The sequence below is a fragment of the Neophocaena asiaeorientalis genome, unplaced genomic scaffold (assembly GCF_003031525.2).
Source record: "Neophocaena asiaeorientalis asiaeorientalis breed wild unplaced genomic scaffold, Neophocaena_asiaeorientalis_V1.1 scaffold737, whole genome shotgun sequence".
Taxonomy (NCBI): Eukaryota; Metazoa; Chordata; class Mammalia; order Artiodactyla; family Phocoenidae; genus Neophocaena; species Neophocaena asiaeorientalis.
Window position 1 is genome coordinate 372,454 of NW_020175012.1, and position 15,916 is coordinate 388,369.

General features: G+C 51.4%; 1 protein-coding gene across 1 annotated transcript in view; it reads right to left on the reverse strand.

Moving 5' to 3' along the window:
- Positions 1-15,350, reverse strand: part of GRIK4 (glutamate ionotropic receptor kainate type subunit 4) — a 304,530-nt gene extending 289,180 nt beyond the window's left edge. The window contains exon 1 of the mRNA XM_024761910.1: positions 15,269-15,350. Coding sequence (XP_024617678.1) covers positions 15,269-15,350 — 82 coding nt within the window. The remainder of the gene's footprint in view (positions 1-15,268) is intronic.
- Between the last annotated feature and the right edge of the window lie 566 nt (positions 15,351-15,916).

A 15,916-nucleotide genomic window follows, 5' to 3' on the forward strand; every position in this document is an offset into this window, starting at 1 on the left:
CTGACCCCCAAAGCCCCAACTCTTACTTTATACTCTTCTTTCCCTTTTTTTTAGGGTGTTCTCTCCAACTCCCATCCCCACTCCCTCTATAGCAAAGGACTGCTCCTTTTTTTAAAAAAAATACTCCTGGGGCTTCCCTGGTGGTCCAGTGGTTAACACTCCGCGCTTCCACTGCATGGGGTGTGGGTTTGATCCCTGGTTGGGGAACTAAGATCCCGCATGCTGCGGGGCACGGCCAAAAAATAATAATAATAAAAATTAAAAATACTCCCAGCAGAGCCTGTCACCTGGTCTTCAGGACCACCTGCCAAGCCCCCTTCTCTCTCAGTCCCCTGGGGCTTTGTGCTGATCTTACAACGCAGGGACTCTCCGGGTCCCTCTCCTAGGCACCTTCCTGGGAGAGAAGCACCCAGTACGTTTAACAGGGCAGAATAAACAGCAATAATAATATATGTTGAGGCATTAGCCACATAAGTAATCAAAGATCACCGCCATATGATTCCTGGTTAAACACCATTTGGAACCTAATAAACAAGTGGCTGTAAATACAGGCAGCGAGCAGATTCGTCCCCCCTGAGCGGCGCAGCCTCTGCTCTTATTTTTAGCCCAAAGGTGCCTTCAGCGCTACTTTTGTGGTTCAATTTTAAGTTAATTTCTCTGTCAAATGTCTGCAAAGGAAACCGGCAAGGGCAGGGGGCAATGAGCAGGGCTCAGGTGCGGCGTCTGCCTTCTGCTCTCTAAAGAAATCAAGGCGTCCCAGGGGTCTTGGGTAGAACTCGTTCATACCCACCTTCTCCCCACTCCTCCCAGGGGCTCCGCGGAGGGGAGCACAGTAGGGGTTAAGGATGGGAAGTGCCTAGTGTGGCGGACAGAGCACGGGCTTGGGGCCAAAGAAATCTGGGTTCAAATCCAGGGTCTTGGGGCTTCCCTGGTGGTGCAGTGGTTAAGAATCCACCTGCCAACGCAGGGGACCTGGGTTCGAGCCCTGGTCCGGGAAGATCCCACATGCCACGAAGCAACTAAGGCCATGCTCCACGACTACTGAGACTGCGCTCTAGAGCCATGAGCCACAACAACTGAGCCCACGTGCCACAACTACTGAAGCCCGCACGCCTAGAGCCCGTGCTCCACAACAAGAGAAGCCACCGCAATGAGAAGCCTGCCCACTGCAACAAAGACCCAATGCAGCCAAAAATAAGTAAATAAAATAAATTTATAAACAAAAAAATCCAGGGTCTTCCATGTTCTGCATGGGTGACCTCAGTCTCTCCAGGCCTCGGTTTCTGTACCTACAGACCAGACATTATCAAACCTACCTCTGAAGATCGTTGTAAAAATTAAATGATGTAATTTATAGACAGTGACGGGCACATATCAGGTGCACAGTACACATGAATGCCATTCCATCCCCTGTGATACGGTCCTTGAAAGTGATGGTGCCCACCCTCTCATTAGATGGAAACAGGCAACACATCAAGAAGGTAAAAGAAGCCCAAAGTGCCAACGTGCCCATGGTGCCCGGACCACAGTCATCATTGCTTAACTCTGGAGCTGGCCGGTTGGCATTCCATGCTTCCCTGCTTTGTGCTCTCCTGGAGCTCCTTCATGTCTGAGTTTTGCCTTTTCGCATTAGAACATTAACAACAAAATATCCTGTTTCCAGTATTTCCCACAGACCCCGGCCCGCTGCAGGGCGCTGTCAGCGTTAAATAAGGACCAACGGACAGAGGAACAAAGTTGGACCAGCCCTAAAGCCCAGGTCTCCTAATTCCTTACTCATAGCAATACCTTCCTATATCACATGCCTTCCTAAAACACAAGAGGATCTGTTCCTTTCTGGAAGGATGACAAGCAGAGTAACAGACAGTTTGCTGTGACTCTGGGGGGACATTATTCTTTCTAGGCGCCACGGCAGGAAATAAACACATCACTCCAAGCCAAACCCAGCAGAGCCCACGTGACATGGCTTCAGATAACATTCTGCTTGCAGGTTACTCCTTTAGAGGCCTGACATGTTAAATCAACGTGATGAAGTGCTTCCCGTTACACAGTCCCTTCCCAGCTCTCTCTCTCCTGTGGCACAGTCTCAGTCACAGTCATGTGGCCGTCCTGTCGGGGTCCCTCTACCCCTCGAGGGAATGCATTGGCTTCAGGGCTCTGGGCTTGTCTGCTTCTCATGCAAAAGATTGACCTTAACAGGAGTCAGGCAATCAGATCAAGGGTTGGGCTGGGGCCAGTTTCCAAGTGCACGCACAGTCCCCTGCACACAGCACTGCTCCAGAGAATTATTTCAAGAGGCTCAGGCTCCTATTTTGGGAGCCATCCAAACAGAGGAACAGAATAATGGTCCCCAAAGATGTCCACGTCTTAATCCCCGGAATCTGCCACGATTCTTCCATGGCAAAACGGACTTTGCAGAGGTCATTAAGGTTACAGACCTTGAGATGGGGGGATTATCCCGGATTATCCCAGCAGGCTCAATACAATCTCATGAGTTCTCAAAATCAGAGAGCCTTTTGTGGCTGAGGTCAGGGAGCTGTGATCTGAGTATGACATGATCCTGAGCTTTGAGGATGGAAGAAGGGGGCCGTGAGCAAAGGGATGCTGCGGACTCTAGAAGCTGGGAACAGCCTCAGCTGACAGCCAGTAATAAAGTAAGAACCTCGATTTTATAACTGCAAGGAATTGAATCCTGCCAGCAACCAAAATGAGCAGGAAATGGATTCTCCCCTAGAGCCTCCAGAAAGGATCACAGCCCTGCTGACATCTTAGTTTTAGCCCATCAAGACCCATGCTGGACTTCTGACCGTAAATTAATAAATTTATCTGGATTAAAACACGAAGTCTGTGGTAATTTGTTATGGCAGCAGTAGAAAATTGTAGTAATAGTAATTATAATAGAACTACTGATAATAACTATTATTTATTGGCCTCCTACTAATTATCAGGTACTGTGCTAGCTGTTTTGCATACATTATCGTACCTAAACCTCAACACACAGGGTGAGTATATTACCCCCATTTTATAGTAGCAAACAGAGGCCAAATAATTTGCCCAGGGTCACATGCTGAAACTATAATTCATTTCCAAGTCTGTGTGTCAATAAAGTCCAATCCCACCCTACTACCCTATGGTACCACCCGGAATTATGCTTTGCCATAATGTTGGGCAAACTACTATTTTTGCAAGAAACAAAAGAAAGGGAACTGATATTTATTAAATATTACTAGAGGCTACACACCATGTATGGTACTTTACATATCTCCTTTCAATTAACACGATAAACTCCTGCATGCTAAAGTGTTATCTCCAGCTTACAGACGGGAAACTGAGCATGAGAAAGGTTGAATAATTTGCCTGAAGGAACGTGGCTAAGAAGGGAGAGTCATACCCGTGGATTTTGAATCCGAGGCTGTCTTGTCCATAATGCCTAGGATATGAAGACTTGAATGTGAAGTCCAAGCTCCCCCAGGTGGCCATCCTCATGGCTTCATGGTAAGATAGGCACTGGATCGAGACCCAAGAGGGAGCCCCGCCCAGGCTGTAACCACAAGCCAAAGGCAACAGGTCCCGCCCATCCCACAAGATGGTGGCCCTGTCCAGCGGCCAGTACTGCTCTCTGTGAGATCATTCCTGGGCAGATGAGGAAGAAGTTGATTAAATAAAGGGAGAGCTCCAATGGGGGCGATCCATAGATACTCACACGCTATTTCAACTCCACCGAGTCCGCTCATTTGCACTTCACAACTAAATTCCTTTAGCTCTCAAGGTTTTCCCAACTGGCTCTAAAGGGGAAATTGGCATTCAACCATCATTAGAGGTAAAGATCCCTTTAGGTTCAGGAACTCCAAGGGCTCTGGGGAGAGTAGGGAAAATTCCCTACAGATGGCCATCGGAAAGCGCTCCCCTTCCCTGTCCGCTGGCCCGAGGCTGCCCGGTGGCCAGCTACTGCTACTCTGTTCCCACCCAGGCCTCTTTGGAACGAGTCCTTAGCAGAGCTTCCTGCTGAGGCCCCCAGGCCTATCCACTTCCCTTTTCTGTCATCTCAGAGAAAATCCCTCTTCTTTCATCTGTGAGCTGAAAGCTCAGTCTCACGTGGTTAGATCCCTGCCACTGGGGGAAATTTATGAGTGTTGCCAGCAAAGTGGCATTCCCTCCCCTCCCAGTGTCACTCCCTGCTTGAAAGACCATGTACTATAAAGGGTGGGAAAGCACATCTCGGAAGAAGCCACAGGGGTGACACAACCTAGGGAACCTCCCAGCACCCGACTCCTTAACACAGGTACCTTCAGACATGGGGGCAACCTGCTGCCTGCTTTCAAAGAGTGGCATCAGGTCTGGGGTTGAGAGCAAAGTCAGCCTGAGAAGAGCCGGAGCAGGAGGTGTGAGGGCGCATCTCACAGGATGTAGATGGAGACCTAGATGGGCTTTCTTTAGCCAAAAGACGGGTCAGCCGGGGCTTGGCAGGCATGGGTCCGACCGGGGGTTCTGAACCTGGAGGCCAGATCCCATCAGGCCGGAGCAGGTGCCTGTGCTGGACTGGAAGCAGATGAGGGGAGTGCCTACCTCTGATTTGGGGACACATCCTACCTGGGAAGGAGAAAAGAGAAAACCCATTCAGAGGAGGGTGACCAGGATGACAAGTGGAATCCAAATGCTGAGAAGGAAGGAACAGTCAGATGAATCTGTGAAACGAAGAAGATGCTGGGGGCTGTGAAATGACAGCGCTTCGGACCTCGGACACGCCGTCCGAGGGAAGAGCGCAAGGCCTGTTCTGTAGGCTCCCGAGGGACAGGCGGAGCTAGGACAGTAGGTGGAAGGCACAGAGAGACAGGTTTGGCTCAACAGAGAGGAAAACCGATGGTCGGAGCTATTCAAAAGTGGACTGCGTTGGGCTACCCTGGTGGTGCAGTGGTTGGGAGTCTGCCTGCCGATGCATGGGACACGGGTTCGTGCCCGGGTAGGGATCCTTGCCACCATCGAGATTTTGTGAATCTAAGTACAAGCAGACAGGCCAGGTGAAGCACTTGGAGAGTCTGTGGCAGACAAGAAGCAGGTACCCTGGTGAACATGGGCAGCTTCAGGAAAGAGCTGGAAGCAGGTGGCAGGGTCCCAGCTGGGAGGCTGGGTCCAGATTCAGGTCCCCAAGCTCTACGAAGACTAAGACAAGCAAGGTCTGATCAGAGTCCCACGGGAGCTCAGAAACAGTCGGAATAGGAAAGTGAGGTTTCAGACTTGATGACGAGACAGAAACTTGAGCACTGCAATGGCCGTACAGCTGGGGGAGGTGACTCTAAATCAACAGCTCGGCGTTTGGATCTGAGGGACAAAGTAAGACCAGCAGACAAGACTCATGTTGATGCTGAGTCATTAACCTGCTGGCTTGGACTTCCTCAGAATGGGATGGAGATTAGCCTGTGGACCCCGGGTTTGCCGCAGGGATCAGAGAACCTGGGGACAGGAAGCCAGCAGGGCCAGTGCACTGTCCTTGGCAAGGAACACTTGTTTAGAACTTCCTTTGTGTTGAGTGAGGCCATCATCATCTCTGCCTTCCAACAGCTTTCAAGTCTGAAGCTCCTCTGGACCTCCCTTGGGTCTGCATCATTCACTCATTCAGTAGACATTTAGTGAGTGCCTTCTGTATACCAAGCACTGTCTTACATGCTGGGGAAACAGCAGAGAACAAAACAAAGGGCTTTTTGCCTGATGGGAGCACTCAGATAATAAGCGAATAGGACCCAGTCTGTCAGATGGCGACAAGTGCTATAGAAAAATCAAAGCAAGGAAGAGAGAGACAGAGAGATGGCAAGCAGGGCATGATCTACAGTAAGTGAGAGAGTGAACCATGCAGACATCTAGGTGAAGACTGTTCTAGGCAGAGAGAACACCAAGGAAGCCAGGGGGAGGGGCTGGTGTGGAGTGAACAAGAGGCAGAGGAGTAAGAGATGAGAACAAATAGTCATAGAACAGGGGGGCAGATCGTGGAGGGCCCTGTGGGAGGGACCCCGTAAGGACTCTTTCTTTTCCTCTGACTTGAGATGAGATGAGATGAGAAGGCACTGGAAGAGTTGAGCAGAGGACTGATGTGATTCAACTTACATTTTAAAAGAATCATCCTTGCTGCCATTTTGAGAAACAAAAGTGACAGTAAGAGAGAAGCACAGAAACTAGTAGGAAAGCTTTACAGTGATCCAAGGGAGAGAGAATATTGTCTCGGAACGGGAAAGCCACAGCGGAGGTGGCCAGGAGTGGTTGGGTTCTGGATATACTTGGAAGGTACAGCAAACAGGATTTGCTGATGGGAAGGGTATGGGATATCAGAGAAAGGTGGGGTCAAGCGTGACTTCAAGGATTGGAACCTAAGTCCAAATAGAAAGAACGGCGTGACCATGTATGCAACAGGGGAGACGGTAGGAGAAGCAGGCTTAGAGGGGCACAACGGGGGAGACGGTAGGAGAAGCAGGCTTAGAGGGGCACATCAACAGTTTGGACAAGTCAAATTTGAGTTTCTCTTAGACATCCAAAAGGGAATGAGGAGTAGGTGTGTACGTCTGGAGTTATGGGGAGAAGTCAGAGTTGGAGATGAGACCAGAGAGTCACCGCATCGAAAGCCATGAAACTGAATGAGATCACTAGGGAGTGGGTGGAGAGAGAAGAGGTCTAAGGACAGAACCCTGGGGCACATCCGTATTCAGAGGTCGGACATACGAGAAGGAATCACCAAAGGAGCCTGAGAGCCCAATGAGGGAGGGCAAGAACCAAGATGGAGTGCGACCCAGAAGCCGAGAGAGAGAAGCGTCGCAAGGAAGAGCGATAGAAAGACTATGCCAAATGCTGCCTGTGAAATGAGACCTGGGGACAGATGACTGGATGAGGCCGTGGGGGCACCATGGATGGGGGTGAAAATCTGATGGGAGGGAGGCCTATCGCTTGGGTAAGAGAGGAGAGGAAATGGAGATAGCTTTGCATAAGAATTCTTTTGCAGAGTGTCTCTGCAATGGGAAGGAGAGAAACAGGGGGTTAGCTGAAGAAGGATGTGGGGTTAAGGGAGGTTTTTAAGATGGGAGATCATTCAGATCCACTAGCCAGTAGCGGGGACCATTACCTCAGTGTGAAAAGCCCGCGACACCGGAAAGGTAGAGAGAATAGAGCCCAGTCTCTCAGGATGCTGTTAGGCTGGTGGGATGGATGAAATTCAAATAAGGTTTTTTAAACGTTTGCAAAAATAGGCGGGTGTGCATCAGTGAAGACACTGCAACCCGTGCGTGACTGAGTCAGCGTGTGTACCTCTCGCGCTCTGAGAATTCTGGAAGTAAGAGCTTTCCAAACTGGGTGTGGATTCTCGGCTCTTAGAAAGAGGTGAATTTAAAGCAGGATTTAGAAAAAGGGGAGAGACAGCATTTGGTGGAGGAGTGGAGAAGTGTGCTCCAGGCAGGGGAAGGCTAAGAGATGCCAACGGTGCCATTCCCAATAACAGGTGTCACTTTCCTAGCACTTACTACACGCCTGACACTACTCTAAGTGCTTTCTAGGTAATAACTCATTGAATTCTCATAAAAACATGAGGTAGCAACTACTGTCATCCATGTTACAGAGGAAAAAATTGAAGTACCAAGAAATGAAGTGCTCGCTCAAGGTCATATAACTAGTAAACGGTGGTGCCTGGATTCAAACCCAGGCAGTGTAGTTAGAGCACAGGCTCTGGCATCTACCTCTACACCATGATGGAGCCTTCCTGAGCCAACCCCAGTGCTACCCAGAACACATCAGGCTCTGTGGTGTCCCTCTTGCTCTCCAGACTCCTATCAGCTTGGAATAGCCATAGAAGGCAACTGGGTGAGTCAGGACAGAAGGGGCTAAGGGAAGAGGGAAACACATGGGGGACCCTCTCACGGGCTGTCCCAGGTGGTCACCCACCCCCAGTTACGTTGGTTTTCCTCCTGAGTCCAGCACGGTGGCACTACCTCCCGGTCAGGGGCTGGGCACGGCCCCGGCATGGCCCCACCAGGCACCGGCTGAGCCCAGACTGGATGAGTCGGCCCCGCCCTCTGCATCACGCCCCTGGTCGCTGTGGGCTTCAGCGGCAGCGGACCCCCCACAAGCTGATCGGCTCCGAACTCAGCTCGACGGGAAGAAACACACACCAACAAGACACAGAGGGGCTGCTGGCCAGCCCGACAGCTATCGGCAGCCCCCGCCCAGCTATCTGCCCCCGCATCCAGACTAATGAGACCTAAGTGTGACCGCTGTCTTGCCTGCAGCTGAGCTGCGAGGCTGTGGGCGGGATGCGCGGGCCCCGCCGAGGCACACACGTGTCTCCCGCCCACTTGGGCTCACACACACTCAGGCGCTCAGCTGAGAGCAGGCGGCAGCCTCTGTGCTTCTCCGACACCTCAGCGGTGGCCGCAGGGAGAAAAGAAACACCCAGACAGGTCTATACCAACAGAGTAAGGAGTCTCAGTAGGGCTTCATGTCTTATCTGGCTCAAGCAACTGTGGCCGAATGGGGTCATGGCTTAAATGAGGCAGATGGCTGCCTCCACTCTAAGCTCCCATGAATGGCTGTTAATGAGAACACGAGGATAAGAGGATGCCTCCCAAAGAGTATGAGAACAGACCAAAGGCTAAAGTGTTGTAGCACAGGAGCCCAGCTTGGAAGGGGTCCTGGAGGTACCAGGTCCAACCTCGCACTGACGCTGAACTCTGTCCAGCCCAGCTATGGCCGCCTCCAGCTGTGGGGACCGTGGTATCAGAACAGCCCATTTCATCTGTCGGGTAAACATTTTTTTACATCAAACCCAAATCTCCCTCCATAATTATCATCTCTCCCTACAACAAACCACCCTCCCAAAACTAGAGCTTGCTAATGACTCACTCCCCATCCCAAGACTCTTGTAAACCACTTCACAGAGCTGGAGACAGGCTTTTGAAATTCTGACAAAATATTACCATGCCAGTTCTCTCAAAGCATGTGTGTCTCTGCTAGGCAGGGCTTCATCCAGCAGGACGGAAGATACTGTGGGTCAGCACATGTGTGGAGGGGGCAGAATGAGAGTCCGGGAAAACCAGGCCATTCTAGCACCAATGGACACAGGCAGCCACGTACCAAAATTATTTGGAGATCAACTCTATGATCTAGGGCTTTTAGCTAGGGAACAAGAGCCACCTCCCTTCTCTCCAATACCCCTGCTTCTGGGACTTTTCCCAGTTTCCTCCTGCAGACTCACCACGATACGTTTAAGAAAACATAATGTTTCCTACTGTCACCTGCCTGTTCTCTTTAGCTCAGCCTGATTTCGTGAGGTCCTGGGCGTCGGCACTCTGGCCCACGGTGGCTTTCCCATCAAGAATGTACTGCTGGGGAACTTCCCTGGTGGCGCAGTGGTTAAGAATCGCCTGCCAGTGCAGGGGACACGGGTTCGATTCCTGGTCCGGGAAGATCCCACATGCCGCGGAGCAACTATACCCGTGTGCCACAACTACTGAAGCCTGCGCACCTAGAGTCCATGCTCCACAACAAAGAGAAGCCACCGCAGTGAGAAGCCCGCGCACCGCGACGAAGAGCAGCCCCCGCTCGCCGCAACTGGAGAAAGCCCAGGCGCAGCGACGAAGACCCAATACAGCCAGGAAGGAAGGAAGGAAGAAAAAGAAAGAATGAATGTACTGCTGGGACTTCCCTGGCGGTCCAGTGGTTAGGACTCCATGCTCCCACTGCAGGGGACATGGGTTCGATCCCTGGTCAAGGAACTAAGATCCCACAAGCTGCGCGGCCAAAAAAAAAAAAGAACGTACTACCAACAGCCTAGGCTATTCAGGACTCCGCCACCTCGGCTGTCCTCTGGTCCTCTGACTGGACGCAATAGACCAGGCCCCCTTTGTCCCTGCCTGGGACATGTCCTATCCTCTTGCTGCCCTCCATGCGAGCTTGCGCAAGCCCCAAACTCTGTGAAGCTCAGCCTCCTCTACCGTAAGATGTGTTTACTTCTACCGACCTTGCAGCTTGTTGGGGAAACTGAATTAACATGTGTGTAAGAACATGTTATACACTGTAAACCGTGGCACCAATGTCACCAGGCAGTTGGGAGTCAGGAATCCTGGCACTGCCACAGTGGCCTTTGCCAACTCACTTTGCCTACTGGGACCCCAGTTTTTCACATCTGTGACATGGAGCACCTAGGCCTAATTCATCCCTCACTTCTCAGCAGAAGAGACTATGGCCGGAGCCTGTAGTTCACAAGTGGGTTCTGGAAAGGTTGAGAGAAGATAAACGTCTTCCAAGTATCCGGTGTGGTGCTCCTGGCAGCAGACCAAGCAGCAGGCGAAGACAGATGACTCCACACGGTACACTGGCCTGGATGCCTTGCTAACGGCAGCCAAGTCTCCCTCATCCCTCTGAAGATGTGGTGGCAGCAGGGGTGGGGCAGGAAGGAGAGGAGAGACAGCCTCGTGCAAGCACACATGCGGGCAGACACCCTCATGGACTGTCTGACAAAATATTTACTCTTGCAAATACGTATTTTGTACACTTATTGTTAAATAAAACCAGTTGGCATTTTTGAGCACTGACCAACATCTGGGAGAAGAGAAATTTGAAAACTGACAGGTCAATTCAAGATTCAAAACTTGCCATTAGATAGCTCATCCTGCAAACATTTCCAAAGAAGTACCCCTATGGGCCAGGCACTGTGCTAGACCCAGGAATACAGACATAATAAGAAAGACACAGATCTCCTAAGGTGATCGTCAGGGGAGGGATCTGTGTCCCAGAAAGCTTTGTGCGTGGATTCCGTCTCTAGATGACAGATGAAGGAGAAAGTCATCTATTTGTCACTAATGTGAAAGACCGACTGATTGCTTATATGGGTGACTCAGTGTGGCAGAGAGATCAAGAGTTACACACTGCTCGAGATCTCATAAATCACATCACGTGGTCACAGTATGAAGGGGAGCCCACTACTCAAAAAAAACCCACAGTGAGTCCTCGGCAAGGCACAGAATTCTGTTGGTATATTTGGATCTTGGTGTGTCCGATATATTTAATACATAGCAGAACAGGATAAGAAAACCAGTGCTTTTTATTCCTCCCCCTTGCCTCCCCCAATTCTTTTATTATCTTCATCTTCATAACATTTGAATGTTCTATGTTTAACATTCTCTCTGCAGGACTTGGAGCTCATTGAGGGAAACGACTCAGTAAAAAAATGGGAGTTATAAAGTGCTTGGGGTCCTAGTAAGACGGAGTGTCAAATAAATCCAAGCTCTCGCTGCTTCACCTCACAGGGGAAACTTCAACAAGAAAGAGGTTCAATCGCTACAATAACCTGCTGATGTCTAGTGCCACCCACGCTGAGCAGGACTCTGTACCACCCTGAGCGAGCCTTTCAAATCCCCAGGCCTCAGTCTCCTCATCTGTCTGATGGACTTTGTCTGGGTCCTTAGGAAATTATTTGGGAGTAAAAGAATCAAAAAAGAGCAACAGACTACAAAAGCAATAATGATTCCATCTTTCAATTCCTTTGCCAGATAGAACACAATATATTTAATGTGACTGCTGTGATAATGGGATAATCCCAAATGTCTCCAGGGGTGTAAAGCTGCAGTACAGCAAAGCAGAAAGAGAAGCTTTGGAGACAGGTTCGAATTGCAGCCTCTGTGTGACCTTAGATGAGTTATTTAAACTCCCCAAGCCTCTGTTTCTTCATCTATAACACCTGGTCGTTAATTCTGATGTGAAGATTGCCTGAAATATGTGAAACACTTAGCACAGTGCCTGGCAGAGTGGTAATTATTAGGGGGATCATTATTATTTAGCGCTGTGTCCTCAGTGTTGGCACATAGCACTCAATAAATACTTGTTGAGTGGATTCATACGTGAATAGTTGAATCCCTCTTTTTACCATCATAGCCAAAACTTGCCTTAGAACCCAATCAGGATCTCCAGCCCGTTCCTCTTTTCCCTTTTAAGTAAGACAGATAGATGGACATTTTCCCTTTCTCCTCCTTCTCCTTTTTCTTCTACTTCTTCCAATAAGTCTACCTCTCGAAGCACAGGGAAGACCAGAAGAAACCTTAGAACAATGACGCTGCATGTGCTCTTGGGGAACCACATCTCGCAAGGGCCGTGGACTCATCCACCCACCCCTTCACTGAGTTTGTGTGATATCCTCGCAACCGTCAAGTGTCGGGACCTGTGTTACGTGGTCGATCTCCCTTGGAATTCAGAATCTGGTGGGAAAATGCCATAACACTCAGAGCACAACCCAGTAAGTGTGCTGGAACAGGGGAATGGGAGAATGGTTGGAAAGAGATGATCTGACTGCCACCAGCCCCGCCCCCTACTTGCTGTGTGACCTTGGCCAAATCACCACCCCCTCTGGGCCTCCCTCCTCATCTGCGAAATGAGCAGGTTGGAAAATGGAATCCATAGAATCCTTTACGGTTCTAAGATATGATGATGATCCCTTTAAGTCATGGAGGGCTGAAGAGATGGTGAGGGTGGTCTTCTCGGGGCATTTATTAACTGGCGGCTCTCACAGTCATCACTCAGAGGACCCAGAGGGGCAGAAGCAAAATCAAAAGACATTTTCAGAAGACAGTCGACTGAAACAGGTTGACATATGTGTGAGAGTTTGGGGAATTTATGCGGGCAGCCTCGCCATCATAAATAAAATCCCTTTCCCCCTCCCAAAGTCTCATTCGTTGAGTAAACACCGGACACTGTAATAGACAATTTGGCTGTATCTCCCGCCCCGTGCCTCACTTGAATGAAAACCAGCAGTCCCACTGCAGGGTGGTGGGCTCGCCACCTCTTTCCAAACGTCCACGTTGTCACCAGCTGACAAGCGGGGCGGGGGTTGGAGCAGGCGGGGCAATTTATCTCCGAGATTCCCGGTCCCTCCGTGCAGCCTCACTCCCACAGCCATCTACTCTGAGGCTGGAGGTTTGGGAGGAACCCCAGAAGGATCAAATGTGGGGAGAAGTGACCCGTAGGAAGTGGGGGAAGGAGCAGCAGCCCCTCCCTTTCCTGCGAGCCTCTGGAGGACCTGGGGGACCCGTCGCCGTCAACGCTGGTCCAGCCCATCTGTGTGCAAGGCTGCCTGCCACTAAGCACAGCTACTTGTGTCTTCTTGACCTACTTCTCCTCCCATCTCTGCCCTACTCCACATCCCCTCTGGAGTCCGTGTAATTAGCACCTTTCCATCCATAAAGCTCCCGGCTCCCAGGATAACCAAGGAGACAGCAAAACAAGCCCTGGCATTGCTGTTGTGGCTTTTCTTTACTTTCCTCTGTCTTTGCTGGCTTCACTCTGCTTCCTGGCCTCTGGAGACTAGGCCCAGTCTGACCTTGCCAGCCAGCAGGGCCCCTGGCTGGAGATCAGCTGGACGTAGCCTGGCATGAACCAGAACGAGTGCCAGCAGAGAGGACAGAACTGGACAAGCATTGTTCCAAGTGTGGGGATGGGAGCCTGAGGGGCCCTTTGAAGCCCTCCACTGTCGCACAGCAGGCCGGACAGGGATCTGTCAGCTCCACTTTCTGCTTCTCTCCCGGGGGACAAGTGTCAGGAGAGCCGAGGCCGCGAGGAGCTGCCAATTCTGGCTCAATCCCTTTCCGCTTCCCATTAGCCACAAATGGAAATTGATGGGTTACCGCTTTAGCCACTTATTTAGAGGAGGAGAAAACCTCACAGCAAATGCTGAATAACTGGAGGCATCTTATAAATTACGCATCTTAAGGATATGAACTGTTTTACATTGCTGCTAAACAGAATTAAATGAGGTTTTGAAGTTTCAGTAGAAGTGAATGGGGAAGAGGGAGGGAAGATTTTGTTTTTAATTCCTTTTTTCGAGTATGCAGAGTGGTGACCGAAGGCAGGGTGAGGGGAAGAACTGAGTCACTGGTCTTTGTTTCTGATTCCAATCAGCTGCCACTGTATACGCACGGAGAGACGTGCCCATGTACCCACGACGGAACACGGAGTAACTCGGGGACCTGCAGCTCAGCCTCTGGCCCACGATGCCTGGCCTTGCCAGGGCCTCCTGACCACCCACACCACCATCATGCCCATCTCTGGGACCTTAGAACCAGTCCTAATTGCAAGTAGAGGAATTCGGGAGCTTGAGGCCAAGTCCTTGGGATCCTGCATCATAATCTTCATTCTAAATCATCCTCTAACCCTTTCAGGTTCAAGTTTAGAATCCTGCCTCACTCACAGGTCCACTTTCCCCCCTTCCCACCCCAGTCTGGGCAGAGGGGCTTCACGTGGGCCCCCGTCTGGATAACTTGCCTGGTGTTTGGGTCCCTCTAGGGCTGTTGCTTGGCCTTGCCCGGGGTTCCTGCCATTGGACTGATCTTCTTGTGACCAACACACCTGCCTGGATTTCTCAATGCTGTGCCCCACCTGTCTGTCCACAATGACTCCCTTCCCTATACACATGTACACACCCCAATCCCTGATACCCCACGTCTATCCCAGGCCATCAGATGACCACACATTGTCTGCTGGACTGGACTGTGTCTCCTTGTCTCTACAGCTGGGGCCGTGTCCCCAGGACCCGGATCAGCAGGCAGTGGCCCAGCCTGAAGTTAAGGAGCTTTGCTCAGTCTTGGAGGTGTTGGGGGACAGGGGAGGCAGTCGATTTCTCAGGCACTCCTGGACCCCGGAAAGAGCCAAGTCTTCCGCCAGGCACGGGGACGCTGATGGGGCCAGTGGCGGCAGTGCCTGCCCACACCCAGAACGGGCACCCCCATGACAGCAATGACAAGGGAGGGAGCTGGTGGACACACGCCACTGAAGTGCCCTGTCCTTCCTCTCCAGAACCAGGGTAGGGTGAGCAGATACCAAGGCAAAGGCCCTGCCAAGCAGCTGGGTCAGGGGCACCAAGAACACTTCATCTGAACACACCCTCCAGGAAGCCTTCTTGGATTGATCAGAGGAGAGAAGAGATGATCTCTGCTCTGCTCTCTAGCCCCTGGATTTGGAAGCCCCATGGCCATTCCCACCCTCCTTCACCTACAGCTGTGACCAGCTGAGTCCATCACAGACTGCAAAAGGCACTCAACATCGTTTTTCTCATCACAAGAGGAGCTGGGCAGCTTGAGCAGATTGTAGCTGTCAGCCTGTCGGCTGCCTCACCACCACCACCCTTGTCCCAGCCAAACTCAGGGAGGGCAGAGTGCAGGGTCAGATGTCCCCTGCGGACACCTGGGGTGTGGAAGGGGCATCACCCAGGGCCGGGCTGCCCCCAGGGTGCCGTAGGGGCAGCACTTACCAATCCTCAGGGAGTGCGGACTGCAGGCAACCATCACGAGCCACGTGGGAAGCAGCACCAAAGGCGCCGAGACGCGGGGCATCTTCTATAAATCCTCATGGAGCCCTCTGCTGGTCTGGGCATGACATAACTCTGCGGGAGAGCGAGGGAGCACGTGAGTAAGAGTCCTATTGGCCCAGGGGCCCAAGCTACCACCCACACAGCCTCTGTGGAGAGGACCAACACTCCCTCCACGAATCGCTGTGCCTGTAGGGGAGCTCCAGGCCGGCTCCAGGCCTCTGTCCTTCCTGCCTCTGCCCAGACTCACAGAAGCCTCAGGTTCTAAAGCCATCCTCCACCCTGACCGCCATCAAATCAGGGGATAGGAGGGTGTGACTGTGGTTGAATGATTCATAGGGCTCCACTTTTAATAAAATGTCTAATTGGGGATGAAAACTTTCATCTGCTCTTAAGAACAGGAGCCATGGGTGAGCAGAAAAGGAGTGGGTGGGAAGGTTAGGCCATCGTCCCGGGCACATCACATGCCCTGCTCTCTGGGGAGTGATGTTGGGGGAGTGATGGGTTCCAGTCCAGCTCCGCCACTTGCCAGCTGGGTGGCTTTTCTCGGTCACTCAACTCCATTTCCCCTCAGGTAGACTTGGCATAACA